Source organism: Trachemys scripta, chromosome 2 (assembly GCF_013100865.1).
Source record: "Trachemys scripta elegans isolate TJP31775 chromosome 2, CAS_Tse_1.0, whole genome shotgun sequence".
NCBI classification, from domain to species: Eukaryota; Metazoa; Chordata; order Testudines; family Emydidae; genus Trachemys; species Trachemys scripta.
The window spans coordinates 171,805,589-171,832,007 of NC_048299.1; the positions used below are offsets into that span (position 1 = coordinate 171,805,589).

The 26,419-nt window shown below is 39.7% G+C and overlaps 1 protein-coding gene across 1 annotated transcript in view; it reads right to left on the reverse strand.

Moving 5' to 3' along the window:
* The window catches only part of ELOVL2 (ELOVL fatty acid elongase 2), a 130,429-nt gene that overhangs the window by 38,365 nt on the left and 65,645 nt on the right, over positions 1-26,419 (reverse strand). The window contains exons 3-4 of the mRNA XM_034762298.1: positions 11,967-12,030; positions 3,805-3,992 (exon numbers count right to left, since the gene is read on the reverse strand). Of these exons, the coding sequence (XP_034618189.1) occupies positions 3,805-3,992; positions 11,967-12,030 (252 nt within the window). The remainder of the gene's footprint in view (positions 1-3,804; positions 3,993-11,966; positions 12,031-26,419) is intronic.

Genomic DNA, 26,419 nt, shown 5'->3' on the forward strand with positions numbered 1-26,419 from the left:
TGGCAACCTTTTATCTTGACTTGATTGTGAAATTTGGCAAGACGTGATAGACTTGCTCAGGTGTGGTTTTGTTCTTTCCTCTCAGATAGCTCTCAAGGGACTATGTTAACTGTTACTCTGAGGAAAGGTTCTGATGCATGGTGCTCTAGTCTATTACCTCCCATCACTTAAAATTCACATGCCTCACTGGTGCATATGAACTAATAAGTATATGAAGCTACAGGGTAGATCGGCAGCCTGAGATGCAATGCCAGCCATATGCTGATGGCACACCTCTCTACTCTACACCTCTTCTTGATTTGACCCAGGTGGTGCAGTGTCTCTGTTTTCTCAGTGCCTGAACAAGGTAGGTCATGGATAAGAGCATGCTGGGTGAGGTTTAATCTAAACAGGAGAGAGATGGCACTGACTACGGAGGGAAACAACTCAAGAACTGGGTAGATTTCGTGGCTGCTCCCATTATTAAGGGAATCTAATTTCCAATTGTTAGTCACAGTTCAGGATACTTTTTGAGCTTCCGGGGCTAGTGGAGTCCCAGATGTTGTCTGTAGTCAAAAGTGTCTCTTGTTACTGTCTTTACGTAGCATGAGAGTTGTAACAGTTTCTTTCTGATGTGAATTTTGCTGGAGTTATCTATGTCTAGTGCAACGCCCGGAGACCTGACTGTTTGATGGGATTTTCCAGAGATAGCACATTACTGCAGTGCTCCCCAGATTGCTCTGGCTGTCTAGTCATTTCTGGATACAATTTAGGATTCTGGTTAAAGTTGGGCAGAGGTTGTGCATTTTGCACCACCACCACTGCCCCTGGAAAAAAAATCTTTCCATCAGCACTTGGATTTTTATTTAAAAATTGAAACCTTTTGGGAAGAAAAAAATAAGCCAGTTGTTAGTGAACTGATGAAATTCGGACCGTGAGCCAGATATTCAAGCTGGGTTATGAGTCTCGGCAATACTCGGCAAGCACTTCGGAGCCATAGTCCAGCTGCAAAGGGCCAGCACAGAATTCTCCTGTTGGAGGGAAGCGGCCTCTGTTGCAGTTGAGCCCTGCATCTCTGTGCCCTCTCCACCTGGAGTAGGGAGAATGGACAGGTGGGGAAGAGGTGCAGTGGAGCTGCTTCTAGCATAGTATTTGTTAAGGACCCTATGCCAGTGACACAACTCAGAGGTGGCCAGGTGGAGTTCTGAGAGGCATTGGGACCAGGGTTGGTTAGAAGGTAAGGGAAATGATTTAAGGGGTGTCCACAAATGGCTCCATAACAGATGTAGAACATGGAGCGGTGAGCTCTGTCACTGTAATTAATGAACAACAGAAATCGTGTGTGTGAACTGGACACAGAAGCTGATGAGCTATGGGTTGCAGAAGTGAGGCCTGGATGAATAATTGGAGGGGCATTGACAAATTAGTATTGTGTACAGCAAAACAATCTTCAGAAAGTGAAAGATCAGGCAACCTAACGGAAGTCTATGCAATGCAGTTACAGCAAAGATCCATTACATTGAAAATCATGGGCACTTCAGCTGTGTGACTTACATCTGCTAAGTTCTGATGTATTCACCTGCTCAGTGAAGGGCTGAGCCTGCCTGCAGACACAGGCGAGCAGGGGTCTGATTTTTCTGTGTAATATGCTGCCTTTTCTTTGAACCTTACTATTTGGATAACGTTCTGTGTGCCTCCACCACAAATTAAATGTTAACCCCCAAAGTGTTACTTTTATTAAGGAGCCAAATTGTTGTATAGTGGCCAAACCATCCAGTAAGTGGGCTTGTGTTCATTTCTCCTATGTTTTGGGCTTGATCCTGCATTCCTCAAGCACCCGTAAAAATTGCTGAAGCCAGTGTGAATTCTGAATGGGATGAGTCTCTTCATGTGGGAGTAGCCCCTTGTGTGTCTGCACAAGCCAGAACTGAGCCCATAGTTTTGATCAGACAAATTGCCTCTTGTTAAGATCAAAAGAAATTAATTCCCTTCAAACTTGAAAGTTTTCATGAGGCCCTGTTTGACTTCTGAGCAAAGCAATGTTTTGCCATTCTGCTGAGAGAACAATCAGTATTTGTTCTTCTCTTGTCAATGACTCGATCCTGGTGCCCTACGCGGCACTGGGAAGCCTGGAATGCTGCGAGGGTAGTCTGAACAAGGCCTGGAATGTCATCTAGCACCTCCAGAGGTCACTCCAAAAACAAACACATAATTCAGCCTGCCTGTCTCATCAGGCTGGGTTATTTACCAAAGAAACATGGGAGGATTAATTTTAGCATGTTAACGCTAAGGTAAAGTAACTGGAATTATCCATAACAATTAATTACTCGGAAACCCAACACATTTTAAATGCGGGATAGTTTAGAACTGTGGTTAACAGAACTGGTATCATTTGGTACTTCGGACCCTGCTCCTATTCCCTATCTTTGTGATGAGCTCAAAGCAAAGTGTTTCTGCAGGAGGCCACTATTCTGCTGTTGCCATTTCTCATCAGTTGCACATGTTCTAACCAGCAAGGGAGGATGAGTTGCTCAAAATCTATCTCATTGCTCACCCAGTAGTGTCCATTATGGGCACATGTCTGAGCAAGCCAGGCTCAGCATTGGGTGCTATAGCCAAGATCTTAGTTTGTTCAACTGACAGACGTTTGGGAATGGAACCATACCTATGTTACTATGAAGTTTTCTAGACCAGTGTAGTTTTCTAAAAGGGATCAGAGTGAACATGGATGCAAGAATGCAAGGCTGTATTTTCTCAAAATATCACCTAAATGGGTAAGAAAATGTCCTTGCGGATCAGGCTTACTTGGGTTCTATCCCTAGCTCTGCCACAAACTTCCTGTGTGACTCTGGGCAAGTCACTTAATCTGTCTCTCAATTTTCCCCATTTGTAAAATAAGAAAACATGCTACTTCATGACAGAGCTGGTTGAATTATTCATTTTGACTAAATCATCAGACAAATTGAACCCTTTTTTCTGTTCATTAATAGATTATAATTTCTGAGAGTGTATTCTTTACTGATAAGTAGTCACCGAACACTCAGCCTAGGGGTTTCCAAACTCTCACAGTAAGCTGAATTTTTGCTTTTCATAACATGTGATCGGTCACTACACACTCCCTTACTGGATGCTTGAACCCCATTAAATAGGAGTGTAAACAAATGACAGTGAATAGCAAATAATGAATATAGCACATACTCTTCTACATAAATCAGTTCAGTCACATGTAAATATGGGTATTTGAACAAATAGCCATTCCATAGATATACATGCAAATAAAAAAAAAATTCACAGGATATTAGAGAGACAAGGTGGGCGAAGTAATATTTTTTTATTGGACCAACTTCTGTTGGTCAGAGAGACTAGCTTTCAAGCTCTCTCACCAACCGAAGTTGATCCAGTAAAAGATATGACCTCACCCACATTGTCTCTCTAATATCCTGGGACCAACATGGTACAACTGCATCGTATAATTCATGGGAATGTTCACAAATGGTGAAGAAAAAGGCACAGACATCGTTGAACAGAACAGCCACTAAAAATTCAAATGCATATTTGCAAACTTTCTGTTTTAGCAGAAATTGACTAACTGTAGGTGTGAGGTATAGCTCATTAATGATGGCCTTGAGATCCATGGCTAGACGGTGCTATACGAGTCAAATTATTCTATAGTTTCACAGATCAATTGTTTAACTGGCTGAAAGAGGTTGCAATTTGAAAGCCCAGATTACCTTGGAAGTTATGTTTTACTAAAATATTTCTGTGGTGAAACATGACTTAGTGCTTGGCCTTCTCAGATGTGGTGCTGCATTTAAGAAAACTTACCTCTATGAGCATGTACAAGGAAAGCACTGTAACTCCAAGGTTATACACAATGAGATGACCCCTGAGAGAGAATGCAGGCCTGTTCTTCATAAACTTGATACCCAGCCATATGGAAAGTAGATATACTACAGTAAGGAAAAATGTGGGTAGGTAAGAATCCAACAGGAACCATCCTCTGACCCTGGAATCTGAACAGAAACAAATGCAGTGAGCAATTAAAAATGGCTTGCTCAGTACTGCTAAATGGAGGCTGCCCATATTCAGAAGAGTGTCTGCTAAAGGCACAAGTGGGAATATGCCAAGACGTGCCTTGTCTTTGTCATATCCTGGGACCAATATGGCTACTATAACATTGTAAATGACCTGAAGTAACATTCCAAAGGATATGCTATGTACAGTAATGGGCTGAAAAATGCTCGATTCATTTCAACATAGGTCTGTGGTTAAAATTTAAATACAAAATTAAAATTAAAATAAATACCAAATCGTAGTCTGTTCAATGGACAATGGCATTTTTAATAGTATTATACACGCAAAAATGCACATTTGAAAAACTATGACTTCACAGACAGTAGCAACTTTCTTCATTTTTATTATCTGTTTGTTATTTATTTACTTACTGGAGGGCTTTTGTATAAGGGAAAGCTTTCAAACACATTAAATCTATTCATTTGTCATTTCTTTTTCAGTGTTTGTTTTGCTGAATATCAAATATATTTTTTGTTTAAACCAAAGGCTTGCTCCTTCATTAGCTCATGTGGTACACTTGCTTGATCCTGAAATGAAGCATTCAGGCCAAATCCTACTTGCACACAAGTAATCTCATTGACAGTAATAAGAACACTTGTTTGAATAGGAAGAGCATGATCTAGCCTCACATGCCAAATCTGCAGCATCATTCTTTTTCAGGTGAACAAAGGGATGCCAGGAGCAAATAATTATGATTTCCCCCCTGCCAAGATCTGCAATTGGAGAGACTGAGTTTCCAGGGAAAGCAATCTTAATATAGCAAAATCCCTTCAGCAACAGACTTTATGGGTAAATGAAATTGCTTCATCATATATGCTATTCTCTTTCAAGTCTGTCCAATTTTCCAAAAGATATTCTCTATCTGAACCATGAGTTATGGTTTAAAAAAATCACACAGTATGTTAAAACGACCCTCAGCTGTATTATTAATCATTTGGATTTGTTTAAAAAACCCTCTTTGTTTCACCATTCATGTTTACTTTTTCCATTTTGCTAAATTGGATAGTAAAATACCACATGAGAGTTTGTAGTTTCACTTGTTCACTCTTGCACAATACTTCAAAAACTGGGCTTGAAAACGCTTCAGGGGGATATTTAAATCAAACATTAAAGGATTTTTTTTTTAAAAAAGGTATCTTCTAATGTTCTGTTAAAAGTATTTTTTTCATCAGAAAACCTTATTTTTAACAACAAAATTTAAATGACTTAGAACTACCCCCTTGTGAACAGAAAGCCTATAGAAATGTGTGTTCTTATTATTCCTATCACCTTCTGCCTCCCTCCCTGCTTCCCTCTTATTATTTTGTATTCATTAGTTGAATTTTGTCATAAACTAGATTGCAAGCTCTTCAAAGCACAGACTGTCAGCCAGATCTATTAAAGCTGGAAGCCTCTGCGTCTGTCTTCCCCCACCCCCAACTGGCTCCCAAGAAGCATCTTCATTCTCACTATTGAGAGAGCTGCTGAATAAATCTGCCTAAAAGTACAGTCAGCTAGTAATGGAGCTGCATCCTTTGTTTGGGGTTTCCTTGCTTCTGTCAGTTCAGATCGCTCTGTGTTAGCAAGCTAGAATGCTGTTTTCTTCCTTGGAATCTGAAAATGTGTTTATGATCTCTTAGACATGGTCATTAATAAATATCCAGCATGTCTCCTGGCACTAGCATTGTCTGTTCCAAGACAGCATATTGTGCAAAGGCATAGTACCATCTATACAAGAGCATAAGAGCCTTAACAATTAGGATGGCATTGGAAAAAGTTCTGTCATTCTGGAAGATGACCAGACATAATCGAGATGATCTTGGGCCATGATCGAATGCATGGGATGAGAGTACAAACAAAAGAGATAAGGCATAAGAAAATAAAGGTAAATTAAATTCAAGCCATACAAAGCTTGACAGAATGTACCTTTAGAAAAAAGAGAAAATGTAATATAGATGACGATAACACCAGTCTTGCCTGCTTTGGAAGACTGATTTCTAAAGAGAGTTTACATGTGCATGAAGTCTCCAGAGCAAAGGAGTTCCACAGGAGACTGTGAGAAGGTAACCAGAAACTGCCTTTGCAACTAGAGGAAAAGTAACTGGTAGAAATCAGATGATGAGCTGAGCTAAAGTGGAAAATTAGATAAGTGATGAAAGCAGCTTCTACTCTAGGCACAGCAAGCAAGTTTTCCCATTGTTGCTAAAGGAGCACAGCTTATGTTCTAACACTTTAATAACTACAAAGTGACCTATGGCTGCATTGTCAGGCAACTTAAACATACTTTTTAAGTCTTACTATTGGTTTTCAGTGCTCCCTCTTGAAGCTTGAAATTGAAACTTGTTCCTTTCTCCCACTGTCTCTTCTTATGTGTACACAGTCACACTTGTTTCTTCTTAGTAAGGTGGCTCATAAATGCTGGGCTGTTGGTTTTGATTTTTTTTTTTTTTTAAAGAAAAACAGCACTGTATCATTTGGGGGTTGGGGGGGGTTGGTAGGAAATGTATGGATTTGACAAAAAGAATAAGAAAAAGAGAGAGAAGTTAACATTAGTGCCTACCATCTGTCAGACTCACAGTGCTCCATTATGTTGAAACAGGTTCAAATTCATCCACTTACGTTGTGTGGGAAAGTGTGACGTGCTGTTAGTTTGACAGTTCTGAATCATTCCAACAACTAAATCCCAGACGAAAGCAGTGAGTGACACTGCACTACACGAGCACCGGAACACAATATGTGGTGAGAGAGATGTGCACAAGCTCAGATTCCATCTCAAACTAACTCCTTTCCAATTAAAAATAGTGATGAGCCAGAGCCATGGAGTGAAATCCTGACACCACTGAAGCAGTGGCAAAATAATGGCACTGAGACTTTATCCAGGATGTTCAGAGGTGGCTCGATATTCCGCGTTCTAACTCAGTCACTTACAGCGGGGGCCTGTTTGTATCTGGGCAGAATCTGAATTTCTTAGTGGCTGAGGGTCTGGATTTCTGGAGCTGGTTTATGATGCTGTTAATATTTAATGGCAAAATACATATCATATAAGGGTATGTTAATATGACTTCATCATACCGCTCAAAAATTATATCCCCTCTCAATATGTTGCCAATTTAAATTTGGTTTTGTACATGAATAAAACAAACTCAACCACTGGCTCTCGTTCCTGCAACTTGTGTCGTTCCACATCACAAAGCTATGTCACTATCCTTTCTTTTTTTTATTTTTCTTGTCTCCTTAATATGAAAACTAATAAATTCACCTGCAGTACTAGAGAGGCATAGTGGAATCCTGTTTAAAGAATCAAATTAAGCAAGCCCCATTTTGATTCTTACACCTGAATGGTCACTGTGTCCTGAGCAGATAGCCTTTCCTGTTTTGGTATACATCAAAGAAAATCTAAAGCAAATAAGGGCAAGCACCTCAGTGTGGCATACAGGGAGTGAACTAAGGACCTGTGGATCTAAAAGCATGGCTGTGCAGTTTAGTGGATAGAGAACACAGGGCTGGGACTGAAGATATTTGGGTTCTATGCCCAGTTCTGCTACTGGTCTTCTGAGGACCTTGGGCAAGTCACTTCACCTTTCTGTGCCTCAGTTTCCCACTCTGTAAAATGGGGGTGATGATACTAACCCTCCTCTGAAAGTGCTTTGTGATCTGTGGATGAAAAGTGCTATATAAGAACAAAGCATTACTCTACTTCTTGAGCCAAAAGGGGGGTTAATTCAGAAGCTGCAGCCAATATAAACTGCTTTGTGAGATGTAGCCATCAGAAGGAGATAGAGCCACACAGGAGCTTGATGGTACTCATTGCAATCAATGGTAGAGCTTCCATTGCCTTTAAGTGCAGGATCACACGCTGTGTTAACTGAGTTTCAACACCACCAGTGGAAATTGCTTTTAGAAAGCAATGTTTGGTCTATAAAGGGCAAAAAACACTTTTGGTGCATCAATCCCACCCCTCCAAATCCAACCAAGTGGGAGCAAAGCAGGGGGAAAAAAGCTGTGTGGCACAGCAGTTCAACACCCCCTGGAAGGTGGCATTCAGGGTGATTGCCCTGCTTGCCTGCCCCTGGAACTGCCCTAGTTGTCAACTAAATAGTTGTCAACTATTGACTAAAAATAAAGCAAAATAAAAAAGATGGATTTACAGAGTAGTCATTTATTTTGGCTAGCCTGCTGTCAAACTAAGAGCAGATAATAGTGGAAAATAGCTAATAGAAAGAAGTCTGTAATGCTTGTTATTTTAGCCTTTTTAGGTAAGTTCACTAGAATTCATCAGCGCTTCTCTTTCGAGGGTCAGTCCATCTACTTTAGCAACTTTTTGTGAGTCATCTGTCTATATAACCATTTTACAGGATGCCATGTTATTCTGGATTGTCATTCTACAGTCACAGACCACTAAAGTAAAAGTGCATGCTACTGCGTGGGACCATAGACAAAAAAGATCGTATTTTCAATATGGAATTGATAGTATTGTCCTCAGAGTATTTTAAAACACAATTTGCAATTTGTAATTGCCCTCGTTTCTAGTTGTAATTGTACTAGCACAGCTACGTCCAGTGGCTTACTTGCTAACGATTGCACAGTTTAACGCTACAGGTAAATTAAGAAATATAGTGTCAAATTGCACCACTTGGGCTGTTGTTTCACTGCAGCACCTCTTGGAACACACTGCAGTTCTATTCTTGCCAGCAGATGTCAGTAGCGGGGAGGGAGGAAAAGGAGATGAAAAGTAAGCCTGTTGTCAGCTGAGAACAAAATAGCAACATGGGAGCATTCCTCCAGTAACAGGGTGCTTCAAAATAACTTGTAACCTTACCCTCTGCTGGGTTAAACTAGTACAACAGGGAGAGATACCTGTGTTGAAGGGATTTAGAGGCAAATAATGGTTTCAACTTAGAAGTATTCATAACTGAAGGCCTCTCAGCACATTTATAAAAAGAACAGCTAACAGCATATCTGTAGGACACAGGGTAATATGTCCGAGTCAAAGGGCTGTATCTTTGGCTTTGGCCCTTCTGCATCCAACACAGCAAAGGAGGAGGAAGCCTGTAAACTACCTTTACTCTTCCCTGATTGCGGTGTCTTTGGGTGCCAATGTGTGTCCAAAGATGTAATTTAGAGCAGTGGGATTGATGAAAATTGATCATAGTAAGGACCAAGATCAGCCCCAAGAGATAGAATAAGATGCCACTGAGGTCCTGCTCCCAACTAGAAAGAGACAGCTTATCAATACATGGTGGAAAAGGAGAAATCCTGCATTTGAGCACAGGTGAACTCAGGAAAGTATTTGAAGCAACTGACATGGAAGTAGAGTGACACTAGATCCTGCCAAGCTGAGGGACTGAAGTCCCATTTTATTTCTCCTCCAATAAGTTCCTCAGGATGTGTGTCTGTGCATGAATGTCTTTAGAACCATCTCTCTGAGCGCTACACATGTTTTCACAAGGTTTTGTTTCTCTGGTTGATTTGGGCTATTAATATTCAATTCCTTTCAAATGGCAGTCATTTCTGTGAGACTTTGCCTTTCAAATGCCAACCGTGAATCTCTTTGAGTGAGTTGGCACAGGCAGTACTTGTTTTACTGAAGCGCATTCTGAAGACCCAGTGGAGCTATAGTATTTGCTATGCAGTTATATTAACCGCAATGCATCCATCTCAAAGACTTGGCTCTGGAGGCATTGGAAAGAGAAGGATGAAAGGGCATAGCCTTTATATATGTAAAAAGGAACAAAACTTTCACACACATGGTTATTGGACTGCACTAGCTTGCTAGTATTAAAGGCCTATTTTACAAGTATTTTCTAGGAAGCCATTCTATTCATTTTTAAAATAGATTCAGGTAGAAATCCAGAAATTGTGCAAGCCAAAGTTTTGCAAAGATCCTATATGCTTCACAGTTGATGGAGGTTATTGCCATTCCCAAAGGAATAAAAAAAAAAATACTACTTTCCAGTTTTTAAGAACCTTATAACAATTTTCCCTTTAAGGAAGAAATGTTAAGATTTGAAGAATGTTAACCCGATGAAATGCAAGCATGAGGCATCTGAAAACGTATTATAATATAATTTATACTTTACACTATGCTGTAGGTCTTTATATTTTGATTCAGGAAGCAAGTCTGACCTCCTCAGGTGATAGCTAGAGCAAGAAGCCAAAGACCAGAAAGGGTATGAAAGAAGCGACCTCTGAATCTGCACCAGGTTTGCTGATATTTTGGATCTCATTCTGGGGGATTCTGGATAGCCTTAACTTTCACTGCAGTCTGCATCTCTCAGGATTAGTCCCTTTGTTAACTAGGTGAACCACATGAAGATGGGATTATTATTACAGCTGGTCAAAAAATGGAATTTCCTTTGTGCAGAAAATTTGGAGATTTTGACGTCTGGTTTCATACTGATTCAGGATGAAAAGTCAAAATCTTAGAATTTTTCATGAAACAAAATATTTATTTTGTTTTGACTTTATCAAAATGTGGGTTTTTTTTGAGTTTTTATTATAAATAATATGACAAATCAAAACAAAGTGAAAATGAAACATTTTGACTTTATTGAAGCCAAACATCTCAATAATTTCCATGAAACTTCAGACCAAATGCACACATTTTCACAAAATGTTGTGATTTTGCTGTGTTGGCATTTTCTGATGGAAAACAGTTAAAATAAATATAAATTAATGGAGATATCCCATCTCCTAGAACTGGAAGGGACCTTGAAAGGCCATAGAGTCCAGAGTCCAGCCTCCTGCCTTCACTAGCAGGACCAAGTACTGATTTTGCCCCAGATCCCTAAGTGGCCCCATCAAGGATTGAACTCACAACCCTAGGTTTAGCAGGCCAATGCTCAAACCACTGAACTATCCCTCCCCTGTAAGAAAAATTTTTACCAGCTCATATTAGTATACATATTTTTGAGGAGCTATAACCTGAGTGAACAATAACATGCAAGTATTAATGAGACAGGAAAACCTCAGATATGTAGTGTCTGATTTGTGATTATCTGGCTTTCATTACCATAGCATCTGAGAGCATGAAAACACAGCTACATATTCTGCGAATACTTAAGGAGGGCTGCCAGTAACAGAAGTATGTTCTTCTGTTTATTCTATAATCATTATTTTCCTCCAGATTTAGTTATCTCTGGGCCAGGTTGGTCGTAGGATGTGTCTGGGGTGGAAGGAAGGTGCCTTTCACCCCTGCTTATCCTACGTATATAGCCAACATATTAGGTGGCTGAAGTGAAGAAAACTTTGTATTGGGGTCAGTGGCCCAAATGTGATAGGTGGAGAAATGGTTTGTAGTGCAACACTTTGGGTATTATTTGTGGGCTAGAATGGAAATGCAGATGATGATGATGTAGTAATGTGATATATCTGGGTGTTAACAAGTAGTGTGGGATTAGCTAGAGGATGAGCTAGAATTAAGGTTGTTTTTGACACCGTAATTTAGAGTTCCTGAGTTTTCAACAGATTTTTGTTTTCTTTCTTAACTATTATGTGCTAAAGACTTTTTTCTTAAATAACTGACTGGTGATTTTGGGAGACAGTTCTGGAATGCCCCACTTGAGACACCTCACAGGGGCTTGATAGGGTTGCCAGTTTTGGCTGGACGTATTCCTGGAGGTTTCATCACCTGACATAATCTTTAATTCCTAGAGATTCCAGGACAATCCAGGAGACTCCAAGCCTTGATTTTCCAGAAGGTGGGTGCTCAGCACTTTCAGAAAATCCAGCCTGGCCTCCTTCTGGTGTTTGCAGTGAGGCATTCAAAATTTCAAGTCAGCTTTGAACATGCTTTGAACATGCTGTTCACTGTCTTCAGGAAAGCAACTGCTTTTCTTATTTTCAATTATTATGTTGCATCTGAAGATGATTCAAACAGTTTTTGTCTGCACATGAAAAGATCAATTATTTTGAGTTCTGAAAAACACACTTACCTCGAGGCCCAAACATATAATCCACAAATGTGTTTATTTCCCAGTCCAAAGCCTTCAGCTGCTCCTAGAAAAACACATGACAAATTGTTAGCTCATGCCTCACATAGAAAATACAATACAAAAATAAACCTGCAGAGAGCCTTTTTACACACAAGTGTCTCAAGGTACCTGACAACAATCATCCCCATTTTTAAAAAGTGCTCTTTTAACATGAAAAGATTTAGGGCTATATGCTGCTGTGGCTACACCCACAGCTCCCGTTAACACCATTAGTGGAAGTAACATGTACCTACCACAATAGACCCCTGAGGAAATAAATGCAATTTAAATGGAGATTTTAGAAATGAAAATGAACAAGCCTTTAAATGAATCTAATCTGTAACAGGTGCCTTTTAGTGTTTAGAAAGTACCTTGGCCTTCTTTGAACCCCAGCAATGCTTGCTTTTTTAGTTTTTCCATTAAAATCTATATTTGAGAAAAGAGCAGTCAGTAACCCTGATCTGCTTTATGAAGCCACCTGGCTGTCAGCCACACTGTGATTGTGCACTAGTTAAATGTATTGATGTTCTGTTTTGAAGAGGGAAGATTTTTTTCCCCACCTGCAAAAGCTACATATTCCACATCCTTAGTCCCTCATCACCACTATCTGAGCATCTGAGTTACATTATTGCTAATTTGAAGAAAAGGGACTGAGGCAAGATCCAAGTTAATAGAACTACTTTTATTTATCCCAGGTGGTCCAGAAGTCTTTGGCAGAGTTGGGAATTGAAGAGTGCTCTCCTGAGTTCTAGTGCACTTCCTTAATTAGAAGGCTATCCTTTTCACACCTATTGCTTCATATACTCCCATGCTGTGCAGTCCAAACCCTTGCAAGAGATCATAATCTTGAAAGAATAGGGGACCAGCCAGCCAAAATGTTCTGCTGTGCCCTCTGAATTCTCCTGACAGTTGCACAGCAATGCTGTACTGCTGCGCTATTGTTTTGCTCTGGAGGAGAACTCCTTAAGTTCTCTACCCACCAATGCATTTGCACATCACAGGGCAAGATTTGGTTTACTCCAGATGTTAAAAATGAATAGGCTGGTTATTGGGAATAAATGTGTACCTCTCTGCACTCATCTTTGCACATAACTTGCTCCAGGTCTAAGAGAAATGTCTCAGAAGGGGACAGGTTTTGCAGCACCTCGGGGTGAAGAAATTAATCTCTACAGAATGCTGCGTGGTTCGTCTGATCTCAGTAAAACAAAACCAGAACAAAAACCAATTTCATTTTTTAGTTTTATTTTTACAAATGAAGGGAAAGGTTCCAATCAAAGGGATCATTGAGATAAGACAAATCTTGTTGCTGAGAAGTTTAGCTTTTCTGAAAAGTGCTTGTTGGGGGGCACTAGAAATTGGCATCTCCCCATAGAAAAGATACCGATACCAGCAGCCAAAGTTTTCCCTGCAGTGAGCTGGAAGTGACCACTAAAGTTGGAGGAAAGTTTCATCCCGGTCTGGGGCTTTCTGCTGAGATTGCCAGCAAGGTGCCCGCTACGGTGGTGGGTTGTGAAACAAGAGTCGTCTGCCAGAAATTTATTCTGAGACCAGCAAACTAATTTCAAACAGGCATCACGACTGAGCCACCACAGTTTAGTCAAATAACATAGATTGGAAACTCTCACCCATCATATCTCTGAGCTATCCAGTCCCCCTGTTTGTTTAAAGTTTTATGAAAGGGAAGATTCGGCCTGTTTTCATTTGGAAAATGCCATGCTAGCTCCCATCAGTGATCTGTTATACTACCATGTCAAAAACAACGAGGAGTCCTTGTGGCACCTTAGAGACTAACAAACTTATTTGGGCATAAGCTTTCGTGGGCTAAAACCCACTTCATCGGACGCATGGAGTGAAAAATACAGTAGGCAGTATATATATTTATTGCAGCATATGAAAAGCCGTACCAAATGGGGGGGGGGGTCAATGCTAACGAGGCCAGTTCAATCAAGGTGGAAGTGGCCTATTCTGAACAGTTGACAAAAAGGGGTGAATATTAACAGAGGGAAAATTACTTTACATTTGTTAGTCTCTAAGGTGCCACAAGTACTCCTCGTTCTTTTTACTTTTTGTAGTGACCCAGCCACTCCCACTCTATTCAGGCCTAATTTGATGGTGTCCAGTTTGCAAATTAATTCCAGTTCTGCAGTTTCTCGTTGAAGTCTGTTTTTGAATTTTTTTGTTGAAGAGATGCTACTTTTAAAGTCTGTTATTAAGTTTCCAGGGAGATTGAAGTGCTCTCCTACTGGTTTTTGAATGTTACAATTTTTGATGTCTGATTTGTGTCCATTATTCTTTTGCATAGAGACTGTCTGGTTTGGCCAATGTACATGGCAGAGGGGCATTGCTGGCACATGATGGCATATATCACATTGGTAGATGTGCAGGTGAATGAGCACTTGATGGTGTGGCTGATGTGGTTAGGTCCTATGATGGTGTTCCTTGAATAGATATGCGGACAGAGTTGGCAACAGGGTTTGTTGCAGGGATTGGTTCCTGGGTTAGTGTTTTTGTTGTGTGGTGTGTAGTTGCTGGTGAGTATTTGCTTCAGGCACTACTGTCTGTAGATTAATCTGTTTTAAAACACACACACAAGCATGGATTTACATGATTTATAGCTATTGACATTAGAATACAAAGCTGCTTGCATTCATGATCAGATTATGTAAATAAAGTGTACACATTGTGAGTAATATCATTAATATAAATTCCTTTTATATTTGAATTTTGTAGGCAAATCTACTTTAGGCTGCATTTTAATGAGAATTACTGACAGACTGAATTCTTGCAACTATTTAGATGAAAGAAGAGGAGAGTAAAAGGGAGATTTTTTTAAAAAAAAGATACCTGTCTACTTTCGTGGGCTAAAACCCACTTCATCGGGTGGTAATTTCATAAATCAGAATGCACTACTACATTTAATTATCCATGCCTAAAAGAGGGGTTAGTGTATCAAATAAAGAAAAATCATAATTGATATGTGCATTGTAAATGAAATACATTTGGAGGATCACATGTGTTTTTTGCATTTGTAAGTGATACTGTGTTTTTGTACAGGTGCAAAAGTGAATGAGCTAACTATGAAAATATCAAGAAGGATATTGGTACCAGCAGCTACACAGACCATTTTAGTGGAAGAGACAGAACAGGAGAATTATGCTTCTCTTTTGTCTCCCTGGTTTCCACACTTCTTGACCATCTTAGCCCTTAGCATATCTCTGAGCTATTCAGAGGCTGATGTTTTGCTGACCAAGTCCTATGCATGGACAAGTTAAACAAAAAAATACATTTTATTTACCTACTAGGGGGACTACTTTGAAAAATGACTGAGAAATCAAAATAAAACTTTCTAAAAAGAAATTAGTAGACCGTATGGCTTCTGGAAGAACTCTTCAGTGATAGCTGTGGAGATATAGTACAACATAGCCCATTGTATGTAAAAATACAAGAAAATAGAAACAGTCTGCAGCATAAACATTTGTGTTGCTTGTCTGCATTTCTGGCAAATCATTTCTATGTCTCTTATCTGCCAAGAAGCTTGAGTTACCAGTCGCGAGATTAATATAGATTTTATTTTCTTCCCTCTCTTTATAGGACACGACTCTGGATATTGGCACTGTCATCAATTTTCTCACTCATTTCTCACCCCTCTTTCCCCTTACCCCACCCCCAAAAAACCCTTACTGGTGTGAACAACTGAAAGGATGAAAAATTGCCATCAAATGACAATATGCAACGTACAGATTTCTCATGAGGTATTTATTTTTGCAACAGAAGTGGAAATGAATCAGTAGCAATAAAATGTGCTTATGTGATATGTTCATGCTGATTATATTTGAAACATTGCTTCAAGGTCAGTCAGTATGGGGGAAAAATCAGTCTTATACTTGCCTTACATTTACACCTCTGTCTCCTGGTTGCCTTGGTTTCCTGATCAGTATCACTATAAAGGCACCATGAGCTATGCAAAAATAATGCATATACTGTCCATACAGTATAGGTTTTTATATAGAAGAATAAAAAATAGGAACAGTTTGCCAATGAACGTCTGTTCTGCAAGCATTTTACCATCAAACACTCCAGATTGGAAACTCCTTCTCTGCCTCTCTGGCAGGGCAAGCTGGAGGAAAAATATATAGAAGTAGCTATGTCTTGGGCAAATGTAAACACAAAGGGTTCTGTTTGCCCATGGATGCTCAGGAATAGAAGTATCCAAATTCGACCTGTCTGTCACTTCACCTTGAATGGTCCCTTACAATATGTTTAGCATAAGTAGTTAGGACAATCTGTTTGATCTTGTATTTAGCTGTGACACTCTGAGTACCTTTCCCAGACCCGAAGAAGAGCTCTGTGTAAACTCAAAAGCTTGTCTCTCTCACTGACAGAAGTTGGTCCAATAAAAGATATTACCTCACCCATTTTGTCTCTTGAAGTTATGAGACGCATTCTAACAGGATTGACCAGCACAGATGTATTGGATAGCTTGATTATCAACTTTATTCTTAGTTCTGCTTTCTCCTTTCTCTTACGTAAGTTAAGTCTTACGTAAGAAGTTAATAAATACAATCATGAGCAGCATCTAGTGTTGCTAGCTCCTTTTCCTCTCACCCTGGCATTGGTTTAGAGTTTCCTAATGTATGGTTTAGTTTGTGTGGTTTAGTAGTTTCCTAATGTATTTAAGTCCACCAAAAAATAATCCATTTCTTCCTGCTCAGCTGCATTAGATCTAAAAACATAACCTTGTAAGAGAGAGCCTGAATTTCAGAATATATTTGAGCTTGCCTTGATTTATTGTTAGCAATTTGCTGTCTATGTTTTCAGAGGGTGCCATTCAGTTTTAGCTCAGAAGAGATTACACTGCCACACAACTTTTTGCTACCAGCCAGCTGTCTTGATCAGTTTTTAAAAAATCTAAGTAAAAATGTTGATCATTTATGTCAGCTTAAATCGAGCCCTCTTATAGCAGCCTTAAAATCTTTACACTGGGCCCAACCGTGAGCCTAAGCAAAGCCTGAATAAACTGGCATTTGCCTCTGGGAAATAGGAGGGCATTATGGAAATATATTCCTCACCCCAGCATGGAAGTAAGGCCAAGGTACCTATGCAATTGGGCTGCATCAAGTTACTGCTGGATATGGAATTATGCTTATATCCCCCTACTCTGTAGTGAGCTATACAGACCCATATTAGGGATACATTGTGCAGCATACCCCAAGCAGTTTGTGGAGTCTCTTTGTGGGAAGTATCTGTTGCTTTGGTCCCCCTATGCAGTAGACCCACCATTTTCAAGATGTTGTTGGCCCGTCAGTGGGCATCTCAGACTAGGTTGTAAAGGAATCTGGGTTTCTATTTTTAATGGCAAGTCTTAAAGCAATGCCATTAAAGGTATATTGATCTCCCGGCTCATTTCACAGTGAAAGCAATATTCTATTAAATGCCTGATGCTCTGGCTGGTATCACATAACCAAGAAGGATGGGATCTTTTACGTGTTCTTGTTTTCAGTGTTGGTCTCATAAGGTTGGTCAACACAAGAAACTAGTGCTCAAAGCAGGCCACCAACCCTATCACATCTAGTGCAAGCAAGAACAGATTTAGGAGCACTCTGATTCACTCACACTGGGCCCAGAACTGTTACTCAGAGGAGTAATTCCTACCTATTTGAGAAGGTCCACTGCCTTCTCAGGGGAGTAAGGAGTACTTATACAGCCTCAGTCGTGAAAGATTGCACTCCCTGCTAGGAGCACAAGCTGGAAGGGGTTTCTTAGTATAGATCTTCAGATGTGCTTTCTCTTTCTTAAATTTATTTGTATCATCTGCTAGTCTCTGTTCTCCGGAGCCTCTTTTTTGCTGTATGACTTTTCTTAATTATGTCACATGGTCCCACTCTTGTGTTCCTTCTTAAAATGGTCCAGGTGCTACTAAAGTGTAGGGTAATGAAATAGTAGTATTCCTTCCTCTTGATAAATGTCCCCTTTTTTCTTTGGAGAGTTAGAAACTTGCCTTACTATGCAAATGTACTCCTTGGATTAATGCAAACAAAATCACGTTATCCCTGCAGATTCGCTACAGGGCTCCAGTGACTGGTGCTACATTTGCAACTTCATTGTTTCAAACACCTATTTTTAAATTAAAATTGGAGTGGCAGAACAGTAAGCATATTGGACTCACACATCTTTTCACATCTGCAAGCCAAAGTTTTAGACTCATCTGGAACAAAACTTGTGACCACAGGAAAAAATCCCTGTGCAGGGTTTCAAGGACTAATCACTGACAGAATCCTGGTTGGAGTGAGGGGGTGATCTCTGGTAAGCTTATTACCACATTTGTAGGTTTTTAATATGATTTCTCTGCAGGGCTGGTTCCAGGGTTTTTGCTGCCCCAAGCAGCAAAAAGAAAAAAAAGAAAAGAAAAGAAAAGCAGCGATTGCGATCTGCTCTACCGTCGCTGCTTCAGTCTTCGCGGCAATTTGGCGGCTGGTGGTCCTTCGCTCCGAGAGGGAGTGAGGGACCCGCCGCTGAAGAGCAGGATGTGCCGCCCCTCTCTGTTGGCCACCCTAAGCACCTGCTTGCTGGGCTAGTGCCTGGAGCCAGCCCTGTTTCTCTGTAATGCCTTTATTTTAAGAATAAATGTGTTTGCTTAGAAAGAGCTGTGTGGCAACTTAGCTGTGACAAGCACGCTGTGTACCATCTCTGAGGAGGGAAGCAAAACAGACCTGCAAAAGCAGTCTGTCTTTTGCTGAAATATCACCATAGAGTCAGGGAAATGTGTAGGTCTCCACCCAAGCGCGGTGACTGTGGGGGAGCTGGAAGCCTGAGAGCTGGGGCCTTTACTGGACAATGAGGGGGAAACACAGGTGCAGTTGCCCTGAACGGTGACATTCAACAACCTCATCACCTAACTTGGAACAAGTGGCAGCCTCACCTGAGAAAAGGCAAGGAATTGAAACAGGCATGTTGTTGGAAAGAGGCATGTTTCCCCCTTCTGCAGCCCAGCCCAGTTTCCACTAATACTTGTGCCTCTCTGTCAGTGTAAGTGGAAGGGAGCACAACTCATCAGAGCTATTGGCTGTAGTGAAAGTTAGTCAAATTCTATAGCATGTTTTCTTGAGGGTTTGGCACTACAGGATCCCACCCTTGACTATAACTCAATACATATAACACAATACATATAGCACAACAATAGTACAGTGTATTTTGACAGTAAGAAAAAATCCATGTAATTTAAAGATTGAAATATATCAGTTTCCTTTAATACAACAGAAAAGCTCAAAGGAGTAAAAATACTAAACCAGTGCCTTTACTACTAGCAACTGAATGAATGTATAAATGAGTTTAGCTTCTGAAAATGGCTTACCATTTCTCATAAAAGCTCAACACTTCTATTTCTTCCTGCCAGCCCCATCACCCCCATGTTTGAAATGGTCATAAATGTTGCATATCCAAGAAGGGCCATGTTTTTTTTTTCTTTTGGCAAAGAAGCAGCACTGACCACCCTCCTTGATACAAGCCTCTTTGGCTCAAACTGGAGCCACGCAAAGAGAAGCATTAGTAGCTCAAGCAGATCACAACCTCCCCACTGCTGGGGGGCTCACTGTGCTGGCTAAGGAAAGGGAGTCAACACGTGTGGGGGGGGGGCACATTGGTTCACGTCCCCCCCCCCCCCGATTTCTGCCAGGGTTTGTGTGCCCCTTCCCTGAACCCCATTGCATAGCACCAGCATTTTTAAATTGTGCCACCCCACTATCAACAGTTATGCGTCATCTCTGCTGGTAGGATTTCTATGGAATGCCTTTCAGAAGCTAAGCCTCCTCTTTCCTGGAATAACCTCTGAGGAAAGCAGCAGTTGAAACACTGCTGGGATATGAATTTCCCTCCAGATACAGCAGCCTCCACAGGTGCTGGGAGCTGCAAAGTATAGGGTTCAGTATCAGTAGAGGTCCATCTAGCCCTTAACGATAGGTGGGAGCTGCATCCAGGCTGCTAACATTTGTTCATTAATTTCACAGACCTGAATCTATCAGGAGTTAGTGATATATTTTTATATGCTTTTCTAGATCAAAATCTTATGTAATGGTAGAGCGCTCTCTCTCACACACTTGATTGAACCTGTCATATTTGTGAGATATGCAACAGCTGATGATAACCTAATGTAAGGAAAAAACCCAAACGTTTTAAAATCTCCTTTTGAGTTTCCTCACTTTCCTGATCCTAAAAACTTGTCATACAAAATGAAGATCAAACTATAAGTGCTTTTGAGCCATTTTTTTTTTACTCTATCAAGAGCTTTTCCTAACCTTAAACAACAACAACAACAAAGCGCACACCATACTCCTATTGTTGCAGGACTTTGTTTCAACAGTGTTACAGCAGAGGATCACTAATTGCCACAGTTCTCGCTTCCTTTTGAACTGATAAAACCACCTTAAATGTATCAAACTCCAGCCGCACATGAGTGGAACCATAAAGTCCCACATTGTACCGCTAATTTTATACTAGCAAATTCAAGAAATGACTTACTACTTTAACATGGTTGAATGTGTTAAGTGACTTGTGCAGCAATTTGTTTCATGAGTGAAACACCTGAAGCCATTCCCCTTGCAGCCTGGGGTAGCTGCTCCCTGGCTTGTACTAGGGCTGACCTCCTGTTGGCTCTGTAAGGGCCCTCCCCTGAGGGGGGAAACAAGTGAGCAGCTTCCAGCTACAGAAAAAGGAGGAGCAGGGACTTCAGGGGTGGGGTGGTCTCTGTAGCTGTGCAATAAATTTTGGGATAATAAAAGGAGGGATTTAGGTAGGCAGAACCACAAAACAATAACCCATGAGTAGCACTCTCCCAGTTAAAGCAGGGTAGCTCAAGCTCCTTAGCTGATCGGAAGAATATCATATGAGGAGAAAGGTGGTTCTGCAAATAGCCTGGACTAAATAATTTAGTTGCCCAAGTTGGAATCTGACCAGAACTATGAGGCTAGCACTCTTGATTTAGTGTCCCTGGATCAATTAGGTAATCTTTGTGTCTTATTTACCTCATCCACAGAGGGGGAACATAACATTTACCTACTTAACTAGGGGTATTGGGACTACTAAAAGTGTTTTGTGGTCCTTTGCCCAGAAAGTGCTATAGAAATGCCAATTATTACTAATATTTATATTACATGTTTTAAAAGTAGCATAGGCTCTTTAGTTTCTAAAAGTGGTCAGCACTTCAGGTTTGTGTCTCTGATGAAAGACCAAAGTTAATAACCTGGTATAATCATTGAGACAGATTAGATAATGTGGGATATTGAAAATTATGTTAAAATTACAGGCTATCCCTTTTAATCAGAAGGGGGGTTTCCTGGCCCTGCTTGCAGCCTAGGGAACTCTGTAAGGAAGTGTGAGATCAGAGTCAGTCTGCCAAAGGCTAGCCTAGAGCAAGGTGGAGCGAGTTGTCTTTTTCTACCTTAGGTATTGGCCTGCTTTTTCTCTGTGTGTTAACGTTCTGGATTTTAAGAACTAAAACAGTGCTACTGTTTCTGGAAGGTTGTGATGCATTTATGTTTTTATGTAACTGCTCTGAGTATGCCATGAACATATCACATAAGATAGAGCTCTTAAGCATCTTCATCCACTAATTACTACCAGGTGTAAAATTCCACCCAAATCTCTGGTTTTCCTTTTTGAGCCACAAATACAGTTCACACACAGCAACTTGTTGGAGAAAGAGAAAATGCCAAGTGCTTGTCTTCTCCTGTTTTCTTAAAAAAAAAATGTATTTAGGTTAGCTGACTCAAACCTAGCCAACTTGTGTGAGTTATGAATTGCCACGTTACACACCCCATGTTCTTAGTCCAATACTTAATTTGCAACACTAACACAGCTGGGAAACTGCAGGCCATGCTTGTACAGTGGTGAGTGTGCTATGGGCAGATGACTTGTGAATCACTAATTAAATCACAAATGGCAAAATTATAACTTCCCACTACAGCTATGCATCACTACTGTCTTGTAGTGGGTATGCTGAGGGCAGAATTTGGCCTTTCATGTCTCATGGATCTGAGCTACATTCTGCAAAAGAAAATCTTGATGTTTATGGCTAAAGAAGGGAGAAATATGTCAGTAAGAAAAAAAAGTTGTTCAAATCTTCAGGTGATAATAAGGGGCCTAATTTTACATTCCTTTGCACCTTGTGCAGCTGACCATTCATGCAAAAAGTGTGTGCAAAGTGGGTGTAAGAAGCAAGCCAATCACACTGGTAGCTATTTTTACACTCACTTTGTGCCGGTGTAAATAACGATACAAGAGGCAAGGCAGAGGAGAATTAGATCCTAAGAAGCAGAGCAATATTTTTATCTACCTGGTGAATGAATACTGAGACTTGCCTGTCAATATTCAGCTAAGCTAATTTCTGGACACAGTTCTTTGTGTTTGCAGACTTCACTCAACCAACCATGAACCATTATAAACATTTGATTGTGTTAGGGTTGATATATTGAATGTGAGGAACTAAGTTTTGACTTTATTATCCATTAATTTATATCATTGTCAGATGAAATTTGGCAGGAAGGGCTATTGGTTTTATAATGTGACTAGTTGACTGTTTTTTTAAATGCTAGAAATAGTAAGTTAGAGAATTCTTGTGCTATTGATTCATTGAATAATATGTAACTAGAGTATCAATGAAATATTTGCTGTTGCTCTCAGTATCTAATTAGACCGTAAATCCTTGTAGATACGTGCCTTAGCTGTTAACTGATTGTATTATCTTCCTAACTGATTTTTTTTCAAAGACCAGATGACGACATTTTCTCTTTTATGTGGAAAAAATTACTTTCCTGTTGCTTCTTGCTTTTATTGTTTCTAAATTTGTGTAATGTAATTATATTGTATATTTGATGTTCTCCATTCCTATTGTTTTACTGCTAAAGTTACGAAATGAAAAATATTAATCATTAATGTTAGACATAGCAATCACATCACCCAAAATAGGATCTCGTCTGCCTTAAATCTCAGACATTATTTGACAAAACAAAAGAAAAGGTATCATCGTTATGGCCTAATATGGTATATATGTCAAATAAGTATTTACAGCCCTAGTAGCATATCTTCATAATCTATCCACTTACTTATTATTAGTGTTGCAAAATGAAATGGCCACCAAAGCAGATTAATGCAATCCTTTTAAAAGTAATCCTACTCTAGTCTACCTACTTCATAGTGGAACATCAGCTTAACTTGTAATTATAGAAGATTTCTCTGGGCAGCATCTTAGATGTGGCATGTCAGTTCTCAAGAAAATGGCAGCAATTATTAACTTAAAAAAAACAAACTCTGTAACCACTACTTTTGAATAACAATATAACATCAGTGATTATATATAGCTGTGTCAATGATCATATTGTGAGTGTGTCTCTGTGTGTATCACTGCATTGGGATGAAATGGGGGGAAACAACAGTCAAAAATGAAAAGGTAGGTGAAAATTCTGCCTAGTCACTCCTGCCTGAGTTAATGGGTCACTTTCTCAGAGAAAGGGATAGTCCTTTGGCACTCGCCCTGGTTAGAAGAAGGTTGGATAAGAGAAAATTCTTGCATGGAAAATAAGGGTACCTGTGCTACAGCTGAAGAATCAGAGCAAGGTTTTTACAGAAAGGATAATTTTGTTATATTCTCCTCTGAATTAGTATTTTCAACTCTTGTTGGCTTCACTAGGAGTTATGCATGCTCACCAAAATCAGAATATACACCTACGTTTGCCGTATGAAAGTTTAATCTATTTTCAAGCAGCTGGGCTTAATAACAACATGAAACTAGCTAAAATGAAGAAACAGTACTTAGAAGTTATCATTACACAGAAGCAATATAGACAACTGCATGTAAAGAGGAATGACATGGAAACAACTCTGTCAAAGTAGTGTAGATTAATTGCTCATTCAAGAGTTGTGAATCAGATTAATTGCATTTGGAACATAATAGTATAAAATATTTCCCTGTTTATGCATGCTGCACCCAAAATGTGCTTAGTACCTTAATGATAAATAATACACACAGTCCCTGCCCCAAGGAGCTCACAGTCAATAGTGTGGCTTAACATGAGGAATAATAGCAATAAACAGTGTGGGAGGTGAGATGGAAGAAAAGGGTAACAGCAACAAGATTAGGATGTGCTTAGTTTCCTATGTATGCTACATTGTGTCTAAGTGGTTTGTGTCCCTCCCCCCCCTTATACATATAGAGAGAGATTTGGCTTTCTTGCTGTTGAGATAACTTTATCATATAGAATAATTAAAGCACATGGAATATAATGTACTTTTTGCAAACTGACATACACGATTCCATGTTTAATTTCTCACTCTCAACCTTGAAAAGGAGGGATGGGGGGAAACAGGACACATTAGTTCTAGCATAGTGTGTATCTTTTCTCAGTCTTTCACTGCAACACATTTCAAACATAAGAGGCATAGTCGATGCTAAGCTTGTACACAGGACCCCTACGCTAGTTAGACAATGAACCTTAAAAAAAAATGAACAGCTTCAGTTTTCCCACAATTCCTAGTAGTGCAATGAAACAAAGGGGACTCTATGTTTAAGAACTAGGTTTTTTGGTTGCTGTCCCAGCTGTCTGTAATGTAACACTGTGTCCCCAAGACTAGGATTAATGTACAAGAGACTACCCCTCCTGTTACAGTCGGGGAGGATCATAAAGGGATTTCCTACCTCATGTTCCCTGACTCTGGCTCCATAGCTAGCACTGCATAATTTTGTCTGACCTTAAGCAGCCTGCTCTAGTGTTGTGGGTACAGTTCTTCTACTGCAAGCAAATGGCAACGGAAAGGACAAAAGTATTTGAATCGATGTGGCTAGAATTTCCAATCCCTCTGAACATATATCCATGTCAGGACTTGCTTCTTTCAAGTTTCTGCTACACTTTTAATTTATGCTGACTGTAGTTAAACAATGTTTCATTATTCCTTATCCTGTATTGGAGACAAATTTCAGCAGCCATTTAGAAAGCTCTACACAGCAACTGCTCAGAGACTTAATCACTAAAATGTTAATAAGCTGAGTTCACAATAAAGCAGTCACTTTCTATGTACACAGTCAGCACTGGAACACTGTGAAAGTATCACCTTGATTTGGCCGTATGTCCACAAATCTGGAGAATGATGCATTAACCCTGTGCACCTACCTAAGACTTGGGTTTTAACTTCACTTATCTTGTTTTGGAGTATTTTAATAACCCAGACAAGCCTTTAATCACTCACACAAATTGCTAGCTGCTTAATTAACACTTCCTCCTACAATGCTAATTAGCCTTAAAGACATCACTATGGGAAAGAAAACAATGTTAATAGACTGAAAACAACCAGTGGACCATATAATAAGAATTAAAAACTGGGTGAGAGCTGTTTCAAAAACAAAATGGTGAAAAACTGGGAAATATACATGCAATTAACACCTTGCTTTTCTGTCCCAAACCCAATTATTATTATAACTTATTCACTTTAGGATTCATGAAAAATGTATTTTAACCAAAAGTTATGCAAATAATTGTATTTATTAAAATGCATGCAGCATGACATACTATTTGCTATATCTATCCACTTGTGAAAATGATTGGTAATGTGTTCTGAAGTCTAGATTTTACTCAGCACTATTTATTTTCCTGGTTATAAAAGATTTCAAAAAATGTGCATCGCTTAATATGTGCACATTAGAAAGGTTTAAGGCTTATTTAATTAAACAAGGTGCTTAGCTACTATGGTGATGGGCACAATACAAAAACCTAGAGGGATGGACTGATGCATACTGTGACAGACAAGACTTAAATTCACAAGTAATAATAATGGGCCTGATAGTATTTTCACACTGTTTTCAGACTTGTGCAAATCCACTAAGGTCAACAGAATTACTCCCTCATTAAATGGTATAAATAAAACCTGAAACACACCTGATGTGCCACACACTTGCATTACATCCTGATCACCATCATTTTTTTTCTAACCATGTTAAGTTTTCTAAAAAGTCACCTGTGTGGCTTGATCCTGAAAACCCTTTGTGCACAGAAACCCCATTGAAACCAGTAAGAGTCCTGTGCAGGTAGGTCCTAGAGGACAGAGTCCTTTTTGAGTGTCCTGAGTAATCACAGTACTGTCAGTCCAAAGTGTGTGAAAACGACAAGTCAAGCCCCCCAAATTCATTAGATTTTACAAATATAATACATCTTTGGGTGGTGTGGGGGGGTTACTTTCTGGTTTCCTTGTCTCTAACCATCACCCAAGATCACATTTTCAAGCTTTTCCCTGAAACCATAAGGGCTAGAAATTTACTTGTTTAAAAATGAAAGCAGAAATTCTCACTTAGTTACATCATAATGCCAGGAGCTGAAGCTTTAAAAATACACCAAGTATCAGGAGACTTGTAATAAACCACAAGAACTGGCAAC